Here is a 17,311-nt window from a genome sequence, read left to right as displayed (position 1 = left end):
TGTTTTTATTGTTGTAAATAAGTTAGGAGTTTTATTTGGAAATAAATAAATAATAAATAAAATCTTTATTTATATCCCGCCCTTCCAAAAAGATCAGGGCGGCTTACAATATGCAACGAGTGCAAACAAATACAGGTTAAAAACATAAAACAACAATAATACACAATCTAAAAACAATAACAAAGGCCCCGTTAGTAGGTAAAGTGTATCGTTGCTGTACATTAAGCAAAACAAGAATTCTTTATAGGCAAGTGCCTAGAAGGCTGCAAGCCATGCTATTCCTTCCTTGGGAGAACAGTCATTTTAGATGACTGGAAAGCAGATTGAATTTTCTAATACCAACCAAGAAATCCTCAGCAACATACTGAGCCTGAACCATTTAGTGACCATACCTAATTACTGTTGATAGACCTGTCCTTCATGAATATGTCAAATTCTCTTTTAAATCTCCAATTTGCTTCTTGAACCTCAAAGCATATTTGCTTTGAGATTCCTATTTATGGAAGCTGCCTTGGGACCTACTCTGGGAGATAGGTGGCATATAAACAAAATAAAATAAATACACATACACATGCATAAGCATAAGCATAGGATTTCCATTACCATCACTGAACTACATCTTAACTCTTTTGAAATATGGGTTCAAAACCAGGTGACAAGTCTGGAAAAGCCAAAACCAGAGTCTCGATTCAAGTGCTAGTCCCAAGCAGAGGAACTCCTTTGAATCAACTGCTGAATGCTAAATCAATACTTACATAAATCCCACTGACATAATGGGTCTGCCCTGATTGGGATTAACAATTGGATTTAGTCTGAAATAATAAGATACTACCTGTTTAGTAAAATGTACCAGCCAGCAGTAGGAGGCATGTTCTATATTTCTTCACTATAAACACAGTCACAGCCTTAAATTTTCCCGATTGGTGAAAAGATAGAACATAGTGCATTCCTTTCGAGATGATTCCAGATTCAATCCTTGATATCTCCAATTGATAGCAGGCAAGAAGACTCTTGGTAGGTCAGTAAAATGAGTAACCTGCTTGTTGGGGGCAATTGGTTTACAGATTGTAAACTGCTTAGGGAGTGCTAGTTCACTGATAATCGGTATAGAAATGTACTTTCTATTGCTATATATGATGTAAGGTCAGAATAGATAATACAAAGATAGAGGGACAGACAAGCGTGTCCTGATATAAGGTAGGTTTCTATGTTCATTTTCCATATTAGCTACAAGTTCAATGGTAATAGTAATGGTTACTAAACAGAATTGGCTGGTTTATTAAGCAGGAATTGGTCTTCATACACCACTCCTTCAAACATTTGACAATGTTGAGCTGGAAGGTGCAGCTGGCTGCCTCTTTGGGACATTATAAAAAAGAAATTTCATATAAATATCCTCTTATTGAGCTAGCATAATCCCCATTAGTCCTCAGTTCATGGATGGATGTACCTGTTAAAAGTCCCTAAAACTGTCAGATAATCTAGGCATTTGAAAATATCCCAGAATAAAATTTTGAGAGACTTGTAGGGAATTAATATGCCAGATCATATTTTGTAGGGGCTAATGCCATAGGACAGAAGGTACACTTTGCAGAGCTTCAGTATTAGTTAACAATTTGTGGAATTACCCTCCATAGAACAGTCTTGCTCTATCATACAGAAAAACTAAAACTTCCCAGTATAAGGGTGTCTAGTGTGAAAGGGTTAAAATCCAAATTGTATACACTAGCCCAATTTTCTCATTTACAGCTGCCCAATCACAAGCAAAAACTAGGTAAGTCATTGAAATTCAAATGAGGTAGCAGCAATAAGGCCTACTAGGGTTTCATCATGAATAAATTTGCTTTTAAAAGCCATACATGTGAAAAACGCCTGTTTACTTAGAGGAATTGAGCACAGAACAGAGAGCTCAAAACAGTGTTAGATTTAGATTAATGTCTGCTGAAGTTCCTAGAGGAAAGTATACCAATTCTATGAATCTATTCAGTGAGAGACCATAATATGTATCAGGATGTGCATGATTATTTGTTTAAATGTAAATTGTATAACTTGCAACTGGGTAAATCTTATTATTCCTAGTCTTTCTCTATATGTAGTTTGGGGTAACTGCTTAGGGGAAAAAATCTATTTGAGGAAGGGTTAATATTTATGGCATTCAACTAGCAAAATTCCAGCATTCTGAATAATCAATGTATTACTAACAGTACAACAACTTGATGAAGCCTACTTTGTTAAACTGCATGGTCAAATAATAAAGTTCATTATCTATTCAAAATGGCATTATTACAAAATATTATATATGTGTGTGCGCGTGTGTGTGTACACGCCTGATCAGAGTAGATCTGTGACTTAAAGAACATGTCAAGTGTGACAATCGGAATGAGATATGCAAATTCACTGAGATAACTATGGATTTAAAGGTAGCATAAGTGAGAAGTCACCAAACTTCAAAGCTTCTTTAAATCTCTGTTGGTCATCCATTAATTGCAATTTATATGTAGGTCTTTATTAATTTAAACTTCAATCTTGTATACTGCTACTTCAGTCTGTGTATTTCACAATGTCCTGCTTCTCAGTTTACAAAAGATTTTGAACTATTATTTCTCACATACTAATGTTGGTAAGAAATTCAAAAGACAATATGCTGTTTTTAATGAGTTTTGAATTGTCTTCTTTAAGGCTCCTCCACAATCACAGCATGTCGCAGCTTAGGTGTGTTGGGATTGTGTTCAATTAACCAGTCAGCCAGCCAAGTCTATAAGGGGGGAAAAGATACAGAAATGAAACAGATTATCTCTAATGTAAGTGCCACACGGACACAACATTTTGATGAAGAAGCATTCAAACTAGGCATTCCTGCAAATGCTCACTCAGAATGATTAAAATCCCCCATAATAATTTCACATTCCTCAGCTGATTTTGCAAGAACGTCCCTTAAAATTCTTAAACTCTCCTTCCAAGGATTCTCACCTTTTCTTTTGAAAATGTAGTTGTCTGAGTGGTTGATCAAGGAGGAGGCAGTCAGTCTAGACTACTTTTAACATACAAAGGATAATTGAGTATGGGTGCTCTGGCCTGATAGAACCAAACAAGATATGTAAATAAGCAACAACTGCTTTCATCAACTGTTAATTTTTCCTTGGAATTTCAAAGTGTGCATGAAATATTGTGTGCATTTTGGTGAGCCTACTAAAGGTAACATGGTGATGGGTATTTTGTATTTTTTTTAGCAGTCATTGTGATACCTACAAAAGGATCTGCTGGTTTCTTCTTACACAGTTCTGTAAGTCCTTTCAGCAGGGTAGGTATGACATAGAGGTTGAGGTAATCCTTAGCAGCTTGCCCAACTGGGATTGGTTCAATGACCACTGGAAGAAAGGAAGTAAACACTTTTAATTTAAAAGGATCAATAGAAAACTAATTAATTTAATGTGCTTGTTTTCCTAAAGTTAGTAGCACTGAAATTTCAATTTGTTTTTAAATATAAACAACTGTACAGACCATGCAAAAATATACAGATTCTAGTATTATTTACAATTAACATGATTGTTTCTAGGATGAAGTTATAGAATGTATAGAATGAAAAACATGCCCTCTGAAGTCAGGGTTAATCCATGGGATAATGAACAAAGACAGTACTTTCCAATGAAACAGGTTATAACATGGTAAACATGCAGTTGGTATTTCTTGATTATATGATATCTATTTTCACTCAAAATGTTTAGATGGTATCTAGCTATCTGTTCCTCAGGTAACAAGACTAGAAATGACTCTTTAGGAATGAAATAGAGAGAAAATATTGGAAAATAATCTTATATATGGTTACTTCTGCTCGTCTGCTGTATGCACAAAGGTGGAAAACGGACCAAATCCCAAATATAGAAGAGTGGATTAGTAAAATATTGGACATGAGAGATGTGGATAGACTATCTCGAAAGATAAGAGGGAAAGAAGAGGAAGAGAAAGATGATGATGATGATGTATGGAATGTAATAACACAGTATTGGAATAAGATGATGGAGAGAGAAGAATGAAAAGAAGGAATATACAGGAAAGGGAAAGAAGGAGGGAAAGTTATAAAGATATAGAGGAGGATAGACAGAAACAGGTTGGAAGGGATAGACAGGAAGGGAGTGGGAGGGGGGAAATAGAGGAAGGGGAGCAGGGAAGGGAAAAGGGGAAGGGGGAAAAGAATCGAAGGTGGTAGCTAAGGTAGCAGAGAAGGAAAAGAAGAAAGGGTAAGGTAAAAGTAACGGAGGTTGGTTTGACTTGTAAAAAATATGTAAGTGTATCTTGGTGATATAAATGCATGTGTATGTACATAAAAATAGTAATAAAAAAAAAAGAATAATAAAATAGAATCTGATTGAATCCTGGCCCACTGTGAACAAGCTGCATGTTTTGCATGCAGCCCATTTGTCCTGCTCAGTTCCTTCTCCCCACAGCTTGGAAACAATGTCTTATAAGCAGTGACATAACATATTAAGATGTTACTTTTGAGGGCAATGTCTAAAGTTATTATTTTTAACAAGTAAAACAATGAATGTTGTAACTTTGTAATGAGTAGCATGTACAAAAACACCCTTAAAATTAGTTAAAAAAAAAAAGAAATGACTCTTTAGCTTTCATGCACACATATTCTCCTTTACTTTGTGTGTATAATGTAGTATTTTAATTTGAAGAAAACATGCCCGTTTAAATGGGAAATCTTCCTGACTCTGCAAACCAAATCCTGCTTTCAAGTGAGGTTCAGACTGCAATCGGGGAAGGTTCTAGGAATAAATGCATTCTTTGGTCCAGGTTTTATGTTCCACAAGTCAAATAGGGCAGAGAAATATGTGCATGCATGATATCATAATGTGTAGAATTGATAAGATGAGCATTACACTCATCCCTCCACATTTGCAGCTTTGACTTTTGCAGATTTGATTATTAGTCGATTTGATTATTTGCGGATTTGAATATGCTCTCTCGCTAGGAATCTCTAGGTCCTCCAGAGAAATTGTGCCAGAAGATAACTACAGAGTTGCACTGGAGCATCTAAAGATTCCTAGAGAACTTCTCTAGGCATTAGTAGTTCCTGCAACATGATTCTATGGTCAAATTCTGGCAGATGTTTACCACATCTTTCCTCTCAGGTTAAAAAAGTATTGTTTATTTATTTGTGTTTTTTTCACTTTCATGGGGGTCCTATGCCCCTAACCCCAGTAAGGGAGGGAGATGTGTATAATCTAACTTTGTGCCAAAATAAACTGTGAAAATAATCCAGTTTGAGACCACTAGACACAGAATGCTGGTTGAGTGCATTCTGACATGTGTTTCATCTGCCAGCATTATCTCATTTCATTTTGTATTGTCTCATCACAGGTTTTTTGAGGTAAAGGCATTCAGGAGCAGTTTACTATTGTTGCCTTCTGTGCTGTTGACTAACTACAGTTAGCTAAAGTGCCACTGAAATTGTCTCTGACAGATCCTCAGTCAGAGTCATCCTCCACTACAGCTGCTGTCCAGTAGACATTTCACACATTTAGTCTGGATCGTGAGCAAAAGTCGGTTAGAATTGGGAGCCTATCAGCAGCACTGCTATTGGAAACATAGCCTCATACCTCACAGAAGCACATAGTCTCACCACCATTGAAAGATAGTCCCAAGGTGAGAAAATAAAAGGTGGGACAATAAATTTGCCAGACCCTAAAATGGCATTTTAGACAGCAAACCTGGCCAGATTCTACAGCCAGGTCTGTACTTTCTGAATTAAGTTGCTTCTTAATTATACCTAGCTGTATAAATCAGAACCATCATTGACTGTGCAATCCTGTATACAGCTATTCAGAAGTAAGACTGCTGCATTCCAAAAATCTTATTCTGAGGTTAATACATCAGCACTGGATTGTAACATGATTTTTTTTTTAAGTTATCTGGGACTGTGAATATCTACAATATTTGGAAAAAATAAGGAAATAATGCCTTGACAAAATCTGATTGTTTCAGTATATAGATTTTGATCCAAGGCGCTTCACACATGATCAAATGCTGTAAAATATGGAGTTAAGCCTAGACACCAAACTGAAACGTAAACATTTACATACCTTCAGAAAACATGAACCGGATTTCCCTTTCAGCTGATGCAAAGTCGGCACTGCCATGAAGTCCATTTCTCAGATCATCTGTTCCATAGATTGCTCTTAAACTAAAAATGATAGAGATATGGGCCCTTGGTATCTGCTAGGGTTAGGTTCCAGGACTTCCCATGGATACCAAAATCCGTGGATGCTCAAGTACAGTTACATATAATGGCATAGTAAAATGGTGTCCCTTATATAAAGTGAAAAAATCAAACTTTGCTTTTAGGAATTTATATTTTTTGGAAAGATTTTAATCCATGGATGGATGAACTACAGCTGCTGTCCAGTAGACATTTCACACATTTAGTCTGGATCGTGAGCAAAAGTTGGTTAATGGCCCAAGCCATTTAGGGCTTTATAGGTGATTACCAACGCCTTACATTCGCTTCCGGGCTCAATATAAGGCGTTGGTAATCACCTATAAAGCCCTAAATGACTTGGGCCCAGGTTTCCTGAAGGACCGCCTCTCCCCGTATAGTCCGCCTCGCACCCTCAGAACGTCTGGGCAGCATCTACTGAAGGTGCCTGGGGCCAGATTATCCTCCACTACACGGAGGACATTTTCCACAGCTGCCCCAGCCCTTTGGAATGCGCTGCCCACTGAGCTCCGCTCAACTACCACCCTGGCCCAATTCAGGAAGGACTTGAAAACCTTCCTGTTCCAACAGGCATTCCCCGATTAAGTTCCTGTGGGCCTCCCTCCTCTTCCGTGGCCAAGAGGTTGGGCTATGGGGCTTTTTTGCCTGTTATTTTTATTGATGTTTGTATTTTATAATGTTTTTTGTATTGCTGTTTTTAACTTTGTTGTAAGCCGCCCTGATCGCAGGAAGGAGCGGGATAAAAATAAAAACTTTATTATTTATTTTATTTTTAATTTGTGGATAAAAAAATCCCTGAGTATGGACGACTGACTGCAGTCCCTTGTCTTCATGGAAGTAAATCCCATTGACTTTAATAAGCTATATCTCCATGTACAGGCATACAAGTTAGGAACCTCAGTCACTGATAACGCAGTAAGCAGAGTAATAGCAAACAATCTGTTTAGCCTTGTTTGGGTTTCAGCACAAAATAACTTTGCCTATTAAACATGTACATATCTAACAGCTCTTGCCAAAATGGGCAGCATAAAACCTGTCACCCTGTTCCTCTTACTCTTTCAGATAACTCCCTCCCTTTCTGCAAGAACTAACTACTAATAATAATAGATGATTCCTAGGTGGCAGAAATATAAAAACACCACAGTGTGCCTTACATTGCTTAGGCCATTGCTTAAGTGGACATAGGACTTATATTGATTCAGCAACTAAGTACATCATTTAAACTGAACATGTAAAAAGATGGCCAAAGTCCTAATGAATTATCTGAAATGCCATGACTGCATTTCTGCACTTATTTTGTCAAATAAAGGTTGCAAGACTGAGATCATAACTTCCAGTAGCCTCACTGGACTATTTAGAGAAAAGGGTTTGTAAGTACTGAGAAAGTTACCTGTCAGGATATGTTTCCCTAGCTACTAAGCTACTTGAGGGTCCAAGCAGGTTCTTCCAGTAAGAGATTGCTTGATGCCGAGCAAGAACCATTGCAATTAAAGGCCCAGAACTCATATAAGATGTTAAGTTAGGAAAAAACATTTTCCCATATTGTTCTACGTAGAAGTTGCTGCATTGCTCTGGGCTGAGTTGGAGTTTTCGTTTCTATTAAAAGAGACGGACAGAGAAAGAACCTCTTAAAACTACTGTTCCAAGACGGTCAAGTACTACTGTTTACATTAATGCATTGCATTACAGAAGCATTTCAACACACTCTCCAAAGCTTATTCAGCACATGATGCAACATTAACTTTATTTAAAAGTCTTAACAATCTTGAGATTCCTGCTAATGGCTGGAAAGTTTTAATGCAGCTTTGAAAACAAGAATCAAAGTCGCTTTTACACTTGGTCTTGTACAGCTTATTTGCTCTCTCTTTCTCTCACACTATTTCAGGGATGTGCAATTTATGAATCTGAGCCATTACTATTCTGGTATTTGAAGAGCAAGAGCGATTACTTTACAATCATTTGGTCCATGCTCAAGAATTTCTTCAATTTCCTGATTAATCAGCATTTTATCTCCAACCTTTCAGTACCCTTCCAAAAACTGTTGAGCAAAATGTGCACTCTAGCTTCAGGCACACTTCCACCCTTGGTATTCCACTTAGGTCAAATGGGAGGTGTAAAACTTGTGACTGGGCTTTCTGTCATTCCCTCCTTCCCTTCCTTGTGTAGTTGCAATCTGTTTGGGACTGTAGCAAGGGGGGGGGATGGGTTAAATCTCTCCCCACCATTACAGTTCCCTGGGACAATCTGTTTCCCCCACTACGTTGCTATTGGTTTCAAGGTAAAGATACTGTACTTCAGACCTTGATCAATGATCTCCAATTAAATACAGGGAATTACAATCAATCTAGTTAGACCAGGGTATATCACCACCAGATTTAAAATTAATTTCAAAATCCCTCTTCCAAAATCCCTTTTGGTACCAGTGCTCCACAGCAATCTGCAGTGGGGGGAGCTGGGTGTTAAAAACAGAAATGAGGGGTTCCTCCTACTTTTAGTTCTGGTCTCACCTACAACTCATATCAATCTTCCTATTGCAGGCATGCTGTCCTAACATGCTGATGGGTATATGGACACAACTGAACACTTCTATAAAGCTATGGGCCACTTTTGTCATCCTGTTATTTCTGTTTCTCCCTTTCTAGGCACTAGTAGAACAACTTCACACAGACAATTTCCTACATGTGGTAAACTTCATTCACCTGTACTTTAAAGCAACTGCTACAGCATATAATGCTTATATGAATCATATCAAGAATAGACAGTTGTTTGGAAATATAGAGTAGTAACTAGATTACTCTTGGTTTCTCTACTCTTCATTAGAAATCAGATTGAAATCTGTAACAGAGGGTACATTTGATCACTTTGGGAGCCATTGTATAAAGCCAATATACAAATAAAAAGATAAACAAATCATCTGAAGGAATATTTACATTTGCATGTCAACACACAAATGCATAACAATCGAAACTCTCTCCACTAATTATAGGTTTTAATTAACATGACTCACGGTGCTTAAAGTGTAATACCCCCAGTTTATAATACAGCGATCTTGATACTTAGTATTTTTACAATTGGAATGCAGTAGAGGGATATTTGGGGAAGAACAAAAATATGTACTGTTCGGTTACCAAACTCACAACAGTGTTGTCCACAAGACAAATGTCCAAATCTACATTGTGATAATACCATTATTAGGCAATAAAAAAGCACAAAAATCTCTGCTTGCACAGATCTCTTAATCAGTCAGGGATTTTAAAAGAAGCAGGTGGGGAAAAGCATGTCATTTGCATGTTGTGTTGAGACATTATGAGAGGAAGGCCTGGCAGACTATCACATTAGGTTTGACAGTTGCACTCTTTGCCTGACAAGAAGACCTGTGGCCTCAAAAGTCTGTAGTGATTTTTGTGCCTTTCTCATTACCCTAATAAAGATATTACCACAATATAGATTTAAGGATTTGTTTAGAAACCCAAAACCAGTTTTTCCAAAGTAACAGCTATACAATAGCAGCATCTAGTGGTCCGTTTTAGGAACTTGTTCACTGTTACAAGACTGTACTTCCAGAATTATTTATCTTATCTGGTTATGGAAGCAACATTCAGCGGTAGCAGTCTTACATGATATGAATAATTTGTCAAGGTATGTAAACATTGGAGATATTTGTTATAATGGTTTGTGGATGTGTTATACAACAAATTCAAACTGATGGCTGTCTATTAGTTTTGAATTCCAGTACTGTATTGCCTGGTAGACAAGTTAGATTTAGAACTTGGAAGCATTTCCAATTGTTATTTGCAATAATTCCTTTTGACAATAACAAAGGCATAACTATATCGCAACAGTTGATTAAAGAGTATATGTTAATTCCTTCTGTAGTGTAAAGGTAACTTTTAATTGTTGCTGGACTGTAGGTTCTATCATTCCTCACCATTCGACCATTATTAAAAGACTTACATACTATGAAAGAAAAACACTTCTCCTTCATCCTACATGCAAATTTAATACCTAAACATGTATTTCAAGTTGAAAAAACACTATCCTCTATAGACCTCCACCATCTCCTTAGTTTCCACACAAATTTACTCTTCAAGAGAAATATGACGACAGGGCAAAGAGATTTAAAAGAGCTGTTCAGGCAGGTCAGCAATTGAAAGAAATTAACTCTATGCTGAAGTAGGACCAAGATCTTTTTTCAACCATCTTATTTTCTAATTTAAAACATATTTCACTTTGTAGTTGTTTATGCAATACTATACAATTTTCAGGTTACCTGAGTAATGGTGAATCCTGATCTCAGAATTATATCTTCTATTTCTACTTCTTTGTTGATGATATCTGGCTTAATGATTGCCAGGGTCCTTTCAACATAGATTTGAGGTTCAGGCATCAACATCTGCATTTTTGCAGTCAAAATCCAAGTCTTCTTTTATCACTGAAATGATACATTTGTTAAGTGGATTACATTTACTCTTCTGTTGGGAGAATGGAAGACTATGAACTACTAGAGCCTTTTAGTGTAATTGATTCTTCCAAGATTATATTGTGTTAGCCTAACTGTCTAAGCACACAACCTTGTCCTATGTACATTTGCTCTAAATGGAAGTTTTCCTGGAATTGCTGGGTTGATAGGCACACTTGGGGCACATTATCCATCACCCAGAGAACTAAAGCCTACAAGAAGGCAATTGTTGTTGTGTGCCTTCAAGACATTTCTGACTTATGGCAACCTAAGGTGAATCTATCATGGGGTTTTCTTGGCAAGTTTCTTCAGAGGACGTTTGCCACTCCTTCTCCTTAGGCTGAGAGCATGTGATATTTTTGTTCAGAGGATGTTTGTCACTGCCTTCCCCTGAGGCTGAGAGTATGAGTTGTTCAAAGTCATCCAGTGGGTTTTATGGCCAAGCTGCGAATCAAACTCTTGTCTCCACAGTCATAGTTCCAAGAAAAATATAATGACTAGAAGAGACCAACCTAAACCCATTCTTGACTACTTGGTGCTTCCTTCCTCTATCAATGCCAGATAGAAGAGTTAGGAGAACTAATAACGATGCCTGGATTTGCTTTTCCTGCTCTTCCCTCCAATCCCCTTTCTTCTTGTGGATTTTATTTATGCTAAAAATAAAATGAAATAAATAAATAAATAAGGGCAGAGACACTCTTTTCTAAAATGCCACTTTAGCAGCCTTTTTTGGGCTGTATAAAATTTTTCAAACAAATGACTTCACTCAAAAGTAACTCTTGATTTAAACATCCTGCCAAACCACCTCTTGCGTATTCCTTGCCTAAGAAAACCCAATGAAATTCACAGGATTGCCACAGATTTACTGGCCACTTGAAGGCATCTAATTATCTATCTATCTATCTATCTATCTCTACATATACATCCCACTTAGAGTATTTTTGAGATGGTGGAATTAATGCAATAGTATGCCTTTATGGTTCTGGTTTTAAGAACTGCGTAACAGGCACAAATCAGCAGATGGTCCAGTTATTGCCTAGAAAAGTGAAAGCCAGTGTGGCATAATGGTTTGATTGTTGGACTATGACTCTGGAAGCCAGGCTTTGAATCCCCACATAGCCATGGAAACCCACTGGGTGACCTTGAGCAAGTCACACCCTCTCAGCTTCAGGGGAAGACAATGGCAAATCTTTTCTGAACAAATCTTGCCAAAAACCTGTGATACATTCCCCTTAGGGTCTCCATAAGTAAGATAAAATAAAGCCCTATGTGGCTCAGGTCCAGGCAATTTTGCTGACTGTATCTAATTGTATCTTCCCTTCTCTGTAAAAAGGGAAGAACGAGACAAGAAATCCAAGAAATTAAAGTCAAGTTCAAACCAAGGGAAAGGATGCTCTATAGAGGGGGGAAAAAACATAATACAAGAATAAGAAGAAATAAAAAGACGCTGGAGGCAAGACACAGAAGAGTTATACAAAAGAGACGAGGGAATGAATGAGATTTGGAATGAGGAACCGTATGAAGATGAACCTCAAATTCTAAGAAGTGAAGTGGAATCTGCAATAGAGGAAATGGGGGAAAATAAATCACCAGGAACAGATGATATCCTAACTGAACTGCTACAGTGCCCACAGACAGATGCAACTTTAGTGCTAACTGAATTATGCCAACAAATATGGAAAACTAAGGGGCCAGGCACACCTACGTTTTTGGCATGGAGAGATTCAACTCTGTGAATTGATTCAAAATCGATTCATTGTTCCCATTACATTTTAAGGCAGTGAATCTTTCCATGGCATTTAAATCCAGTCTGAAGTTCCCATTTGCCAGCGTTCCAGATCACAAATGGAGGTGCATCCATTTACTGGATGGTGGCTGCACAATCCAAATTGATCTGATAGCTTACTCACACTATTGGAGATGTGGATCACTGCAGTTCTTAAAAAAAGAAACGCTAAGTGATCTGGTGCCAGATTTACCAGTTTAAATGGGCTTTTCGGTTGGCCCCCTCCCCCATGCAAACTGAACCAAGGACAATTGTTGCTAGTCTGAATGACAGGGAAATAACCCAGTTTCCAAACTGGGTTATTTCATAGTGTGAACAGGGACATAGAGAAGGCCAACAGACTGGAAATGCTCAATATACATAACAGTCCATAAGAAAGGAGATACGAAAGACTGCAGCAACTATAGGGCAATAGCACTAATCTCACATGCAAGCAAACTAATCATCACAATTTTGCAGCATAGACTCCAATCATACAAGGAGAAATACCAGAGGTACAAGCAGGATTAGAAAAAGAAGGGGCGCTAGTGATCACATTGCAAATATGTGATGGCTAATGGAGCTCAACCAAGAATTCAAAAAGGAAAAGAAAAAGAAGAATCGCATGTGTTTCATAGACTACAGCAAAGCATTTGATTGTATAGATCACAAAAAGCTATGGAACTCAATCAAAGACATTGGTGTGCCACCACATCTGATAGTCCAGGTGAGGAATCTGTATCAAGGACAGAAGGTCACCGGCAGAACAGAATTTGGAGAAACAGAGTGGTTCCCAATTGGCAAAGGGGTCAGGCAAGGCTGCATCCTATCACTGTACTTGTTTAACTTACATGTTGAAAACATCATAAGAAAAGCAAAATTAGAATCAGAAAAAGAAGGAGTTAAGATAGAAGGAAGCAATATTAACAACCTAAGATACATGGACGACACCATAATATTAGCAGAAGACATTCAGGAATTGGAACAGTTAATAAGGAAGGTCAAAGATGAAAGTGCAAAGGCAGGTCTGATGCTGAACATAAAGAAGACAAAAATAATGACCACAGAAGAAATACACAAATTCAGTCTAGACAACAAGGAAATTGAAATAGTTAAAGAATTCTCATATCTAGGATCAAACATTGACCAGAATAGAGACTGCAGTTAAGAAATAAGAAGAAGACTAGGAATGGGAAGGGCAGCTATGAAAGAACTGGAAAAGATACTGAAGAGAAAAAAAAACATACAACTGATCATTAAAGTCAGAATCATTCAGGCCATTGCATTCCCAATTAGAATAATAGAATTATAGTTGTGGTACAGATCGCCCTTTTACGCCATGCTGGCACCGATTTTAGGGTTAGGACAGTCCCTAAGCTTAGTATAATGGTGGTGTCCCATCCATATGGGCGCTGCCATTGTGACACCATGCATGTGCCGTGTCCAAACGGTGCAGCACGGGCGTGAGGTCTCCATGCCGCCCCAGGCTGCTTATGGTGGCCTGGCAGTCGGGAGGAAAGGAGCTCCGAAATGGCCAAACCAAATGGCCAGACCGATGCAGAAGGGAATGGGGCCGGCCCTTTCTCCTCTGTAGCACTGGCCCTGCTGGGGTGTACTGGGCACCTAGGCACCCCTTTTCCAGGCCAAAGAGAAGAGGCATTTTGCTGCTTCTCTTTGGCTTGGAAAAACGCCAGACTGGGGCTGCCGGTAAGTACCATGCCATAGAATCATAGAGTTGGAAGAGACCACAAGGGCCATCCAGTCCAACCGCATTCTGCCATGCAGGAACTCTCATTCAAAGCATACCTGACAGGTGGCCAAAGAAGGAGACTCCACTACACTCCGAGGGATGCGGGAGCTGGACAGCAAAGGAGGCAGGCAGGAAGAAAAGCAACTCCTTTGGAATGTGGTGCTGGAGAGGAGTACTTAGGATATGTATGCTTTCCCTATGGCTATGGGGCAAGGACTGTCCTTTGTGGTTGGTATGGAAGGGGGATTGTAGGATTAGAGATCACTATATGCTATTTGGACAGTTAAATGATACGTATGCGTGTGTGTGTGTGTGTGTGTGTATATATGTATTTAATAATAATAATAGAATTGGACCCCATTGTCAAAGGCTGCATCCCCATTGGAGAGATAACCCGGTTTGGCACCGCTTTAACTGTTGTCTGGCTCTTTGCTATGGAATTCTGGGAGTTGGAGTTTGTTGTGGGGCCCAGAGCGGAGCCCACAACAAACTCCAACTGCCAGAATTCCATAGCCTTGAGCCACAGAAAGAGTTAAAGCGGTGCCAAACCGGGTTATCTCTCCAATGGGGATGCAAAAAGGGAGCACTTACTCGGTCTGATGAGGCCTGCAGGGCCCAGGCACGGTTGCTAGGCAACCGGAGAAACTCCAGTCAAAGGCAGCAGCAGCTACGGCAGCCGGCGGGGTCCATTTTGAAACGCGCGCGGGCTTTTTCTTTTTAAATGTCCCTCTTCTGCTCAGATTTGGCAACGAACTTGGAGACGATGAGAGAAAGAGAGGGAGGGATTTCAAAAACGCCCTCCATGTTGAGCATGATTAAGGAGCAATGGTTCATTGTAAGTGCTTTTAGGCATTTATTTGGCCATGTCCTACATCTTGCAGTGCCTTGTCCTCCTCAGGATGACCAGGCGTGCCCTCCTTTTCCCGGACATGTCCTGCCTTCCTACCTTTTCTCCAGGAGGCATTCCAAAATGTCCTCCACTGGGGGCATGGCTAAGAAGCCTGGATTTATATTTATATTAAGTGGTGCTTGCTTTTATTTGGCCCATGTCCTACATTTTTCCCTTGAAGGTCCTCCACTTTGTGAGGTCTTGTCCTCCCTTGCGGCTGTGACGTCTGGTCAGGGTGCTTATACCCTCCGTTGCTGTTGTTGTTGCTGCTGAGTTTGCAAGACAGGAGCAGAGCTGAGTGGCTTGTAGGTCTCCCATTCAAAGGGACACCATAAGTCAGTGTCAGTTTAATTAGGTATTTATACCCCGCCCTTCGGCCCTAAAGGCTCTCAGAGCAGCATACAATTATTATTATTATTATTATTATTATTATTATTATTATTATTAAGACGGTTCCCCTGCCCTCATGCTCACAATCTAAAAAGACAGGACACAAAAGGAGGAGGGAATGGTGGAGGGAAAGAGGATGAGGTCCAGCATTCTTCTCTCCCTCTGAGGCCTGGACCAAGGCAGATGGACTGCAGGGAGGGCTCTGCTTCTTCAGGCTAGCCCTGGTGGAGTTCTGCCTGCCTTTTCATGGTACAGTTCCATGGTACAGTCAGCCCTCCATATCCACAGATTCAGGCATCCACGGTTTTAAAATATTGTTTAAAACATACAAATTCCAAAAGGCAAACCTTGATTTTGCCATTTTATATAAGGGACATGATTTTACTGTTTGTTGTATTTAATGGGACATAAGCATCCATGGATCCTAGAACCAAACCCCAGTGGATACTAAGGGCCCATTGTAGTTAATAATAAATACCAAATACAGGCTCTTACTTATACTTATTTGCAAGTATCTATGCAATGGGACATCTGAGTTATCAGCACGAAAGGGCTGGGCTTCAAGTTGCCTTTGATAAAGATATTCACAAAAACAAACATACACATGATGTAGTTGTTTGAGCGTTGGACTATGACTCTTGAGAACAGGATTCACATCCCACCTCAGCCATGGAAACCGACCGGGTCACCTTGGTCAAGTCATACTCTCTCAGCCTCAGGGGGAAGGAAGGACAACCCCCCTTTGAAGGAATCTGCCAAGAAAAACCTGTGAGACCCTAGGGCCCCCATAAGTCAGAAATGACTTGAAGGCACACAACAACAACAACAAAAGCATTTTAGTAGAGGCTATATTACCAAGAGTAACCATAATAATTTGGGGGATGTAGACTAACTTTTTGTCTCCCTGTACATTGGTCTTTTATGTGACCTCAGAAGACAAGTATATATTCCTTCAAGTTGCCTGCTGACTTATGGTAACCCCATGAATTTCATATTCCTTTTTGTCGTTGTTGTGTGCCTTCAAGTTGTGCCTAACTTATGGTGACCCTAAAGTTAACATATCATGCCTGGGGTTTGGGATTTATTTTTTTTGGCAAGTTTGTTCAGAGGGGGTTTGCCCTTGCCTCCCTCTTAGGATGAGAGACTGTGACTTGGACACAGTCATTCAGTGGATTTCCATGGCTGAAAGGCAGCATGGTGTAATAGTTTGGGTGTTGGATTAGGATTCTGGAGACCAGGGTTCGATATCTGAAAGGATGTTATACTGAAGATGGAGGAAGTTAGTTTTCTGCAGCTTCAGAAAATACAAACTGGAGCAGTGGTTTCAAACTGCAGGAAAAGAAATTCCATTAGGAAGAACTTCCTGGTTATAGGAGCTGTTCAACAGTAGACTATGCTGCCTCAGAGGGTGGTGGAAACTCTTTCTTTGGAAGCTGTTAAACAGAAGCTGCATGGCCATCTGTCGAGGATGCTTTGATTGTGTATTCCTGCATGGCAGGGGGTTGGATTTGATGGCCCTTGAGGTCTCTTCCAACTCTATGACTCCTTGCTCAGCCATGAAAACCCAGTGGGTGATCTTGGGCCATGAACTACACAGAAATGGTCTTTTCTTCATTCGTTATCCTACTTATTTTTCACTGCCATCCAGAGGTTGTCATAGCAGCACATCAACAAAATCTGGTGTTAAATAAAAATTATTGGTATCTTCATGACAATTTAGTGGACAATTTAGCCGCTTTGATCAAAAATTGGAAAAGCGGGATATAAATAAACTATATTATTATTATTATTATTATTATTATTATTATTATTATTATTATTATTATTATTATTAT

The 17,311-nt window shown here is 39.2% G+C and overlaps 1 protein-coding gene across 2 annotated transcripts; it reads right to left on the bottom strand.

Moving 5' to 3' along the window:
- Positions 1-2,484: 2,484 nt before the first annotated feature.
- On the bottom strand, positions 2,485-14,890 carry NME5 (NME/NM23 family member 5). 2 transcript variants are annotated; one of them, XM_042452728.1, is made up of 6 exons: positions 14,789-14,890; positions 10,494-10,655; positions 7,614-7,819; positions 6,090-6,190; positions 3,250-3,368; positions 2,485-2,755 (listed from the first exon to the last, which is right to left on the bottom strand). In XM_042452728.1, exons 2-6 carry the CDS (start codon positions 10,620-10,622, stop codon positions 2,675-2,677), a joined length of 636 nt encoding a protein of 211 aa, XP_042308662.1. In that variant the 5' UTR covers positions 10,623-10,655; positions 14,789-14,890; the 3' UTR covers positions 2,485-2,674. The 2 variants fall into 2 exon arrangements, with proteins under 2 accessions (XP_042308662.1, XP_042308661.1); XM_042452727.1 differs by lacking the exon at positions 14,789-14,890 and adding an exon at positions 14,254-14,622.
- Between the last annotated feature and the right edge of the window lie 2,421 nt (positions 14,891-17,311).

Source organism: Sceloporus undulatus, chromosome 2, assembly GCF_019175285.1.
Source record: "Sceloporus undulatus isolate JIND9_A2432 ecotype Alabama chromosome 2, SceUnd_v1.1, whole genome shotgun sequence".
NCBI classification, from domain to species: domain Eukaryota; kingdom Metazoa; phylum Chordata; class Lepidosauria; order Squamata; family Phrynosomatidae; genus Sceloporus; species Sceloporus undulatus.
The sequence above is the reverse complement of the archived record's forward strand: the minus strand, read 5'-3'. Positions and strand labels throughout refer to the sequence as shown.